Raw genomic sequence first — 11612 nt, 5'->3', positions numbered from 1 at the left:
AATATAATTCTAAATTTGAATAAAAATCATAACACATTAAAAATAGACCGAAAGATAAACTTTAATATAAGAAAATAATATTCTAAATTCAAATAGATTCAACATATTCTAATCAAATAAATAAAAAAAATTTAGAAAAATTTTAGATAACATATTTTAATCTAACAAAAATTTTAATCCAAATAAGATCAAAGATAAACTGTAATGCTAGAAAATATCATATAAAACACATAAAATTTTAACATGTTTAAATCTAAAATAAAAACTTTAATCAGGGTCAAAGAACATTATAAAAACTTTAACTGATTAACTATAATACAATAATAAAAATTTTGATATTTAAAAAATTAATATATTTTTTTTTACGTCAGGCCGTCTGTAACTTCTCATTTCTCGCACTGTTAGACTCGACTAAATGAGGAACGAAGAAAACAAAATCTCTCCCTTTATATAAGAAGAGATGAGCCTCTATTAAAAAAAGTAAAAAAAATATTTAATTTCTAACTTAATTATTTGATTTGATTACATAATGTGCAACTATTTAATTCACAAATGGTTTCTAATGACCTTTGTTAATTTGTTCAAATCACAAGACCATCCATAATCCAATATAGAACAAGAAATACATTTCTTAGACAAACTGCCTTTAGGAGATATTAACTAAATTAATTAGTGTTTGCAGAACTCCTTAGCTGATCAAGACATTGCAATAATGTATCACAAATATTACAGAACATTGCAGCATTTATGTCCAAACATGTAAGAATAGGAAGCTTTAAAACTTTCTAAGATAAGCGACCCAAGTTTCCCGGCAATAATTTTCCTCACTCTATCTTTAACTCTCAGAAATGACTTTCTTCAGCGTATAGTTCCCTGCAAAAGCAACATACACAAAGAAGTTCACTGTGGATATGGCTGCCAGCACCAAGAAATAGTAATCCAGATGCCCTTTGTTCAGATCATCTGGGATCCAACCCGTCACCCCTCCTCTTGATGTAACATCGGCAATGACTGTGATGATGAATGAATTCAAGTAATTGCCTAGCGACATTGAAAACAGAACCATTGCTGTGCATATGCTCTTCATCCTGTCAGGAGCCTGGGCAAAGAAGAACTCGAGCTGGGTAATATTATTGAAGACTTCCGAGCTTGCCAGGACAAAAAACTGTGGGAGTTGCCATGCAATGCTCAAGGTTTCACCACCTTTGACACTTTCCAATCTCCTGCTCTCATTGTAAGAAGCTGTTAGCATTGCCAAGATCAGTAGGAAACGTCCAATTCCCATCCGCTGCAGCTGGGAAAATCCCACTCCATTTCCAAAGTACCTCTTGGCTGCTGGGGATATGATGTTGTTGTAGACAAATACCCAACCCATGACACTTATAATTTCAAAGGAGCACAAGGATGCAGGAGGGATAGAGAATGACCCAATTTTGGTGTTCATTGCACTCCCTTGTTGAATGAAAGTAGTGAACATTTGAGCAAATACAGCTGCATAGACAATACTGTTAGCCCATATTGGTATCAAGCGTAGGAACATCTTCAATTCTTCAACTTGAGTGACAGTACACAGGCTCCATGAACTCTGAGGAGAACCATCCTTCAAATCCAGAGCAGAAATTGTAGCTGCTTTATCTAAGAACCTGAGCGTATGAAGCAAAATTTTAAGAAAGCTTCTTTTTCTTTGACTCTGAAGTTAAAAATCAAATGAATAAATGGGAAGAAGTGAAAATTGAACTAGAACAAGTGTAAATCTGTAAGAAATCTAACATTTGTTTAGAAGTGAATGATTGTTATCATTTTCTGAAAATCAATCTGATTGTCATACTACATAGTGTGAATGCTCGATTTCATTGTTGGTTGATGATTACATGGAAGCTCTATATTCTGTGTTGTGCTCAGCCAAGGGTCTTGCTTATGTCCCATAGTGGGGTGGAACATGTACTAATTTTACCCTCGATAGAACTCTAACATAGGAGTTGTATGATTTTATGAAGAGAGATTAGGGTTTTAATGCTTATAAAATATGTAAGACAACCTAGATCCATATAAAATCATCATTTATTTTAGTTCATAATAGTAACAAACACTGATATCACATTTATTGCTTCACAAAGCCAATGTAATATAATGGTTTCATACATGTGTGTGTATGGGTGGTAAATTGTAGCTGGTTTCACAACAAACCTAATAATTCTGTAAAAGATAGGAGATAAATGAATAAAAAGAGATGTACATCTCCCTCCCCCACCCCAAGCCAAATAATATACTTGGTTTTTTTCCCAATCAAGGAGATTGATGAAGCATGGGTGGATTTCCAAGTTACAATAGATCAGAGAATCTTAGTTTTTTCTCTCATTGACAATTGAAGCAAGTAGGGAGAAGAAGAAAATCAAGTATCACACTTTGTTTGATGCGAAACACATCCCTTCATCTTCAATGAATCATTTCTAAGAAAATCCTATTAACTGCTTGGTTTTGCTGTTCCTAGAACTAAGAGTAACAAGAAGCAAGATCTAATTCCAACTGCAGAAGTGATAATTACACAAATAGCAAGGTGCAGTAAAGAGTGATTTAATTAACAAAGACATATCTGAAACAAAATGATAAAGAGTCTGCATTACTTAAGACAGTGAATTAGTTTGATATATGGGTTTGGAAGGAGATATTGTTCTCTTACTTTTTCAAATGAGGGGTAGGAAGGAGTTTTCTTCTTTGGGTTTGGGTTGTTCTCGGGAATGGGTGGGGGATTGCCTATTCTAATTTTGAATCAGCTATGAACTAACTCAGCATTACTGAGCTCTTTATAACCAACAACATCTGATAGGCAGTCTAACTTGAATCATCGGCTCGAAAACTAACCATTAAAAACGTACCTGAACTCATTTGTATGTGCCAATCTCTGCTGCCCCAAATCGGATGAGTTCTTGTCCGCCTCGTACAAGAGACTGCTATCCCTGGAAGTTTCAGCATTCCTCTTCTTGTAGGAGGCAACAAGTACTTGAAGGATACTTTGCAAAGGGCTGCCACTTGGCAACCGACGCCGAAAAGATGGTGTTCCTAATACAAAGGCAGCTAAGGCTGAAGCCATGCAGAATGTTGCAATACCATATCCAAGCCCCCAGTCTATATTCTCTTGTATCCAGACTATGAAAATTCCAGAAGTGAGCGCTCCCAAGGTGATACAAAGATAAAACCAACCAAAGAAGGCCCCCTTTTTTTCTCTCTCCAATGGGTTCTCATCATCAAACTGCTCTGCACCAAAAGGAAGCAATGCTGCCTTGACGCCTCCACTCCCAATTGCCACAAGATACAACCCACAAAAAAGAAGGGAACTTGCTGTCTGACATGAGCCTCCCTCACATTGATAAAGCTTTGAAGATGCAGAAAAAGCAGCGGAAGTGATGGTGATCATTCCCTACCAGACAAGAAGAAAGGCATATTAGGAAAAAAGATATCTTATCTAAAGACATGAAACATGTAAACATAGAAATTCTTGAGGAACGAAAAAGAAGGGCTTTAAATCTGACTTACAAGGAGATATACTACAAGGGAGTAGAGTATTGTCTTGTAATTTCCCCAGTAGGTATCAGCCACAATAGCTCCAAACAATGGAGTCAGGAAACAAGTTCCGCTCCAGGTACCCACATTTGCTGCATTTGCAGCATTGTTTCCATGGAGGACAGTATGAAGATAAACAATCAAATTTGCTCCAACACCATTAAAGGCAACACTATCTAAGTATTCAAATCCTGCACAAAGAGTATATACATGATACCATGTAAGTGTCAGCTTATTCTATATGATTATGACAGAAGATCCAAAATCTTGTTTATAACACATTCCACTTGATTTCCATTGACCATTTTTAGCGGACTAATGTTTATTGAATTTACTTCTATACTAGCAAAATACTTGATAACTTCAGATGACTTCTTCTCCAACTTTAACAACTTAAGTACTCTGTTAAACAAGCAGGTCATATGAAACCTTACCCAAAATAATTGCCGGTGCTTTTGAGTTACTAGGCTTGTAATGCGATCGAGGTCCATGGTGGCTCGATTCATTCTCCACATTCTGAAAGCATAATCCAATTAGTAAAGTATCTCATTGACTACAAACACTACTGAGCTTCTACTTCTTAGGCCATCTCAGTGACACAGGATCTTTTATATTTGTGGTCTTTATTTTCAATATTTTAAAAATGTTCCAATCCAAGAGAGAAGAATTGCAAAACTATGATAAACAGAAATGAAAAGAAAAGTGGTTAATAATGAGTTAAGCGCTCTGAAAGGAAAAAGAAAAAAAGGTTTGGAGAAAAAAAAAAGATCGCAACACCGTAAGCCGTCTACTAGTACACAGCCAATTTCCAAGAAGTAATGAACACCTTTCTTTTTAATCCAAATCCGATATCTTCGTGAAGGGAAAAAAAAAAGGGGGAAGAAAAGTCCCGGAAAAATTCTTTCATCCACAAGCACTAAAAATGGTAATAGCTAGCAATATATTACAATAGAGGTACTCATGTCCTTCCAATCTGGATCTAAAGTGGTTCCAAATCTTTAAGAAAAAGGAGATCTCAGCAATTAAGAGCAGATATTTCCATTCATTTGGCAAGAAACCTTCACAAGGAGAAGCACATCGTCTCCATCTCATCCCCCAGACTCATCAGGTAGTAAGGTGGGAGATTCTCATCTCACTATACCTAAGAACACTACAGGGGTCTCCAAAATCCCTCTAATTGTGAACATTTAGCTCGAGGTGCATCTGTGCACACAATCCAGGGCACAATTGCTGAAGAGAGAAACAGAAAAAGAAAACCCTAAACGCTTCCAGTGCCAGAGGAAGATGGATCCTCTTTCTTCTTGCTTGGATACGAAGAAACGAACCAAGTGAAACAAAACAAAACAAAACGACGAAGCCCAAGAGATCAAGCAAGCTAATTACCAAAGGGAGCAAGGCCCTTCCTTCTCCGCTCTCCAGGGCGTCCTCTCTCTCCATTGCTTCGCCGCACCAGCTGATAGATCGAGAGGAATGGAGCTCTCGTTCTCTGCCCGCACTCGAGGTGGATTTTAATCCAAGCTTCGCTTGTTGACTTCTTGATGCCACCCACTCTAATGGAACAAAGTTCCACCGCATATAAGAAAACCTGCGGTAGGAGATTCTCCACCCTTGGTTCAAAAAATGAACGAATCCTAAAGCAGAGCACCTAAATCTAACGGACAAAAGAAACCTTCGCAGATGAACTATCTGCGGCCGACCTCGCTACTCCTACGTAGCAACATCCGACCGTTCAACGTCTGGTGAGTTTGGTGGTGGAGCTTTAAATCTGGACGGTCCAACTAAAGGCCAAGAGAGCCATCCGACGGTTGAAAGCTGAGGAGGGCCTTGATGGAACTGAGCAACGACCGTGTCATCGTTTAGCTTCGGCAGCTGCCATGGATCGGTAGCAGGTAGTCTGTGACGATAAGGAAGCATGGCTTACAAGTTAATATCTAATGCCAACCGTGTCTCTTACCTTTTCTTTTTTCTTTTCTTTTCTCGAGGACTAATAGTATATATTCTATACATTGATTAAGCAAGAAGAAATGTCCAAAATTATTGTGACAAAACTTGAAAAGGACTTTCCCAAAATCTGCCTACCAGTTAGGTTAGAAAGAAGAAAAAACTCATGCATGCTAGGCCAACTTTTTACGTTTGACCAGTTAAATAAGAAAAGTCAAATGTACACTTGTTATGATGTTCATTTCCTGCATGCTAGTTTGATTGAAGTATTGTTGGTATGACTGAAACAACCTGGATTCAGAACATAAATGATTCAGACTGAGATGTTAGAAAGGCAACATTGTAGGATTGAATGCATACTAGGAAGCAATGCTGTTTCTATCATCTACCAACAAGCCACAGGTTGAAGTTAGGTTCCAGTTGTTTCTCCCAGTTGGTTTAAACACTGCTTTTGGATGAAGATTCTTGGACTGTGATGCCATGCTAGGCATTGTTCTACTATAAGATCATGATTTGGAGATTTGATCATGGAACTCAGTATGTTTACAATAGTTGAGATGAAGCTTTTTTAATCAGACTAAGTTAGTGATGAGATCTGTTTGTACACAAGAATAATGAACAAAGAATGCATGAAGAAGACTGTAGCAAAACAATCACAAGGGGAAGTTTATTTTATGCAGAAGATTCTATCCCAGCATGCAACATGATAACAAGAATTCATCCTTTGGTTCATCTCTGCATCATTTTCTCTCTCAAAGTGAACTGTAAACCTTTGCAAGCACCCCAAATCATTTCAAGTCCTGCAACAAATAAACAATTGCGAGGACCTGATGGTGGACCTCCATGCTGCATGGGGGAAGCCAATAAGCTATCAGATCCAAGGAAACGGCATCCATCTTTCCTCTCACAACAGCTCATACCTTGTGGTGGTCCTGATGCAGAAACATTACAAGTATAAGGCACGTTTTAGCGAGTCAATCATCAGATCAGATCCATAAAAATGGTGTATCTATCTATCTGCGGCAGACATGCAGCCCAGTAACAAGATGTGATCCTGCATCTCTCATTTACGTGGCCTGGATTCATCATCATCGACCGTCAAAGGGTGTTCCCAACAGACCGTGCTTACTCTCTTGTGGGCGGGGGCGGGGAAACATTAATATGGGCCAAGCCCAATACAATCTAACTCGGTCCATTTATTACGCGAGAAATCAATTTGGTGCTCGTGTTAGATTCGGATCACACCAAACGTCGATCAACCCCAAGTGTTGGGTCGGATCAACTTCGTCTATTTTTCCCTCTTGTCGGGGAGCGCAGTGATGCAGGCCCGACGGTTCGTCGATCTCGGTCGACGTTTGCTCGCCTCTTCCCGTCCTGCCCTCTACCCCCTCCCTCCGGAATGCCTCCGATCAGTGGCGTTCCCCGTGAACCCCTCCAGCCTCAAGCCTGTTTGCGCTGACGTGCTTCCCCCAGCTCTCCGCAACCGGCCGCCAGGTTTAGAGTTTTATCCTTCCTCTCATCTCCTTTTGGTACGTTTGTGATCCTAATCTTTGTTCTTCTTGATCGATTTTTAGTAGGATAATGTTCCAATGTGATAGACTTGTTGATTCTGTTATTTACTTAAGTTTTAATTTTTAGGCCAGTTTCTGATTTGACTGCATGTTGTTAAAGGCGATGCAAGCTCGTTTTTATGCGGCAAAGGAAAGATCCAGAGCCCCGCTCACGCCAGTTACTTCTAAAGTGAAGAAATACAAGCTCAAGTCTTACTCGTATGTTTAATTATGCTTTACTTATTATTTGGGAGTGTTGCTGTATTTTTCTTATGTCCTCTAAGTTCTTTCTGGTTTTTTCTTTGTTTTAAGGACTTTTAAGTTCAGATTTAGGACCATGAACGATGGACAAATACGGAGATGGAGGGCTGGAAAGCGGCATAATGCACACTTGAAGGTAATGTGTTTCTGTCTGATCTGTTGATCAATGTAAGAGATGTCCTGATTTTTCTGTAACTAAAATGAGAAGCGATTGTTCTAGGAAACATGTAACGATCAGCATTTTTAGTGTTATAAATTTTGGTTAAAATTTGGACTTCTAGTTCTAGACTTCTAGTTCTGAGTTTTCTTTGCTGGAAACTAAATCACTAGTTCTTATTTACCAATTTAATGGAAGTTTTGATCTCAATAGTAGATCAAACTGGATGCATGCCTGTTTCTGAGCTGGACTACTGATTCTGTATGATTCAATTTTATTTGATGTTCAACCCTTGTTTGGGATAAGAAAAAAACCTTATAGTTACGGAACAACTAAAATTAAGTGTCTTTCTTGGTAGATCCTGAATGAAGATTCTCCATAGACAATAGTGCCAATTCTGATCCTTGTCCACTGAAGGAAGATAAAGCACTAGAGTATATCCCATTTGTTCTATGACTGCAAAATTGGTTGAAGTAAACTCTTTTACCATTACAAAATTTGTTCAAGGTATGCTTAATTTATCTTATTGTTTATTCCAATGGGACCATAAGTATAGTGCAACAATGACTTGGATTAGTGGTTCTGCAAAACTGACCATAAGGAATATTGTTAAGTACTGATATGTAATTCGTTGTGATGTGTAGCATATTTTTTTTTTAATTAATGGCTCAAGCTACTATAAAGTTGAAGAGTCCTTTGTGGATAAAACATATGACCACCATATCAGTATAACTTAAAATTTTGCAGGATAATTGACTATAATTGGCACTACTCATATTACACTCTTTTCTATTTAAGGATTTGACGTCCTCTTCAAGGGTTAGCATATCCTAGAATTAGACCCTAGCATGGTGCATGTGAGGTTTTGCCCAGTGATAGCTCCACATCATGATGTGTTACTAGATCAACTTTGATAACCGATCCATTAACTTGGTTCGGTTTGAACCAAAATGTTTAAGCCCAAGTTAATTGAAGTATTACCATGAAATCCTTATTAGTCAATTCAAGTTCTTGCCCACTTCTGATATGAGACTAAGCCGGGTATTACAGCAACTATGCCTAACCAAAGAATCTCTCTAGCAAAACCCCCTGTTGAGTTATTAAGGGAAATAAGACACTAGGAAAACCAAGTGTAACTTGCAGAAATATCACCTTGGAACAACAAGCCGATAGAAACCTAAAATGAATAATTTGGGTAGTTGTCTTCAAATTGTATGATTGATCACTTGACTTTCACTGAAAGTCTGAAATTCTCCTATAAAGACAAACCTATATTCGTTTTATCATAGCTTCACCTTCTAAAGGTGGTAGTGGATAAGTTGAAAAGTCAATATCCAATGCAAAGTTCAATATTCTCAATTGACGCCAAAGAGTTCTAATACTTGCACAGTTATTTAATCCTCTGGAAAACGAGTCTTGTACACATTTCATATTCTTCATTAACTTGTGATAACTTTTTTTTTTAATTTTCCATCTGGGATTAAATTTTAATTGAACCTATTGGTTCTGTTGTTTCATTGACTCTTCATCATGTTGATTGCTCATTTTAAGGTGTATGCAATGTTTATTTATGACAATCCTGATACTTATGTCTACAAGACATGGAACATAGTAGAGTCTGCTTTGCTGGCCACACCCCGAGCTTGTTTTTTCTGAGCGTTGCAAAATCCAGCATAGTTGAGTTGGATTTAATATTTTAAATCAGGTGGCAAATCAGGAAAAGTATTCATGATATTAAATGCTAACAGATATCATCACAAAGAATTTTGAAACTATTAGAGGTACATGTAACATACTTGGATTTAATATTTTAAAACACTTGCATGCTATGCAACTTTATAGAGCTATTGCATGTTCAAATTTTGGTTCCTTTAACACAATTATGGTTCAGCAAGTGTCTAAGTTGTCTTAATCAATTTTAGGTTTACATTGTAGTTGAGTCAAGTTGATTTTTCATTTTTGATGATTTTGTCAAAGGTTCTAGTTCTCATTAGTTCTATTTAGGCAACTATTTGGAGGTTCTTATTTTGTTGAGGAACGTCAAATTCTATGTAGTCAGTTGGTTTGGTGCTATGACTGGCCTGCCAAAATAGGTAGGCTATTTCAAGTACCTATTGCTTGATATCAGCCTAGTAAACATCTCTAATGGAACTTAAACTTGGAGAATCTAAGGTATCTAACGGGAATATGATAGTGTTACATGGCAGAATTTTCTATTTCTCCTGTTATCAATTATGTGCCTAAGAAGTATAAGCTTAAAGAGGTGAATTGGCAAACAAGTTCTGTTGATAAAATTTCAGGTCGCAGGTATGTCCTTTGACTTCCTTTTTTGTTCTACTCTATTTTTCTATCATTTGCATCTTCCTCTTCATATTTAATGTCTCCATAACCCCATATGCCTTTTGCTAGTTGTTTATTGGTACACCCAGAATAATTCCTCAACCATAAATAGTGAGAACTGCTGCTAGTACCATAGTTGTTGGCATAGACAAAGAAGAATACGTGCAATCAAACTTAAACTCCTGCTACTAGTGTAATAATACATAAAGACAATGATGGTTTATTGTCTCTTGAATTCAACATTATTGTCAGAAATTTAGAAGATAATTGTTGTTTTTGTTAATAGAAACAACAGATTTTCCTGAATACTTCCACAAGGTTAACTGGACATGGAAATATTTATGAATTTTTAGTGTCTCTTATCACTTCCACTCGACGGAATGGATTTCTAGGCAACGTGAAGTAGTGTTAATGGTCCATAGACAGTCCATGAACACTCTGTTATTTTGATTGATTGGTTGTAGAACCACACTTATTCAAAGTATGGTCCCTTCTAGGATAAGCATGACCTATGGAGTCTCCATCACAAATTCAGTTCCCATGCTCTTGCTCCTGTGGAAGACCTGGGTGGTTGCCCATAATTTTGATTCATGACATGGGGCCAAATAAACAAGCCATTGATCTGCCAGCCTGGAGTACATGGTTATATATTTTTATTTTCTCTCTCCTTAAGGTCCTAGCAGACGCCACAATAATAAGTAGTAAACTGCATTAAACATTTCCTGGACGAGCCAAATTCAGATAGATAACCAATTGAGGAATAATTTTAGAAGAACGAACCAAATTCATATAGAGAAAATACTTTATCTCTGTTTGAATTGGTTAGGGTTTAAGACATTTCCTGAAATACTTTCTAAAATGGATTCTTCTTCATCTCTGCAAAGAGACGTTGAATTTATAGCTAACTGGAATGATGGTGGTTCATGCAGTCAAAGAAGGCAAAACGGAGACTCAGGAGACCTGAGATTGTGCATGCAGCTTATGCAAAGGTTATGAAGAAGCTGAACTTTTGTGCTTAGGACCGAAAAGCGTGATTATTCTTCTGACAAAGATTGTGCTTCGATTAGTAACCCTCAGGTTGTCTCAATGCAACATATCCGGGCCAAGTTTAGCATTCAGCTGCTTAAAGATCCAGGACTTGGAATCATAACCACCCTCAGGTTGTCCCTGGGCTTTTTCTTATTTGAGAGGGAAACAATTAAGCAGCAGACTGTCATTTTGTCTTATATTCCTGGTAATTGAAACAAGTCCTTGTTCTTTAGTAATTTGATTGCAATGTGAATTGACATAAACTTACATATAGTCTGACTGTGTAAGCATCATAATGCAATAAGTGTTGACGTTGGACTCAGATTAGGCTCTTAAGAGCCACTGCTGGATCTCAATCAGTCTTTGTGATGATCAGGTATGACAATCTGTTTGTTCCAAATATGAATTTGGTTTTCTACGGTTCAAATCTCCAGGATCTATAGTGATTAGCATGGCAAACACTATGGAGTCGATTGTTCTTAGTCTGGAGTGACCGAGAGAACAGCATTGTGTCCGATGAAACAGAGAGAAAGGACACGAAAAGTAAAAGATCTTGCAATCCGACTTACTCGACCGTAGTTAGAACGAAACCTACCGACCAGTGGAAACACAGGCCTTTCTCCGAAACAATGAAAACGATCCATAGTTCCTTACTATGAGTGTATGAGATACAAAATTTAGGTAAGTTTACTCCTCATCAGAATGGGAAAAAGGATAAGATGATGCTTCGCATGTGATTAAAACTGCCTTAGGCATACATCACCAAGATATTA

At 37.6% G+C, this 11612-nt stretch overlaps 2 protein-coding genes across 5 annotated transcripts; one reads left to right on the top strand and one right to left on the bottom strand.

The window, feature by feature from the left end:
- Positions 1-693: 693 nt before the first annotated feature.
- LOC135672974 (protein NRT1/ PTR FAMILY 8.3-like) lies at positions 694-5102 on the bottom strand. Its single transcript, XM_065181567.1, has 5 exons — positions 4945-5102; positions 3996-4077; positions 3535-3752; positions 2877-3418; positions 694-1643 (listed from the first exon to the last, which is right to left on the bottom strand). Exons 1-5 carry the CDS (start codon positions 4996-4998, stop codon positions 836-838), a joined length of 1704 nt encoding a protein of 567 aa, XP_065037639.1. The 5' UTR covers positions 4999-5102; the 3' UTR covers positions 694-835.
- A 1698-nt stretch (positions 5103-6800) lies between these two features.
- LOC103984333 (uncharacterized) lies at positions 6801-11161 on the top strand. Of its 4 annotated transcripts, none has more exons than XM_018826504.2 (5): positions 6856-6996; positions 7174-7271; positions 7365-7449; positions 10740-10799; positions 10888-11161. In XM_018826504.2, the coding sequence occupies exons 2-5, from the start codon at positions 7177-7179 to the stop codon at positions 11050-11052; spliced, it is 405 nt and encodes a 134-aa protein (XP_018682049.2). In that variant the 5' UTR covers positions 6856-6996; positions 7174-7176; the 3' UTR covers positions 11053-11161. The 4 variants fall into 4 exon arrangements, with proteins under 4 accessions (XP_009400097.2, XP_018682049.2, XP_018682048.2 ...); XM_018826503.2 differs by having other exon boundaries at positions 6858-6996; positions 7141-7271; XM_065181568.1 differs by having other exon boundaries at positions 6905-7031; positions 7141-7271.
- The last annotated feature ends 451 nt before the right edge of the window (positions 11162-11612 follow it).

Source organism: Musa acuminata, chromosome BXJ1-5 (assembly GCF_036884655.1).
Source record: "Musa acuminata AAA Group cultivar baxijiao chromosome BXJ1-5, Cavendish_Baxijiao_AAA, whole genome shotgun sequence".
NCBI lineage: Eukaryota > Viridiplantae > Streptophyta > Magnoliopsida > Zingiberales > Musaceae > Musa > Musa acuminata.
This window is presented reverse-complemented; position numbering and strand designations above follow the sequence as displayed.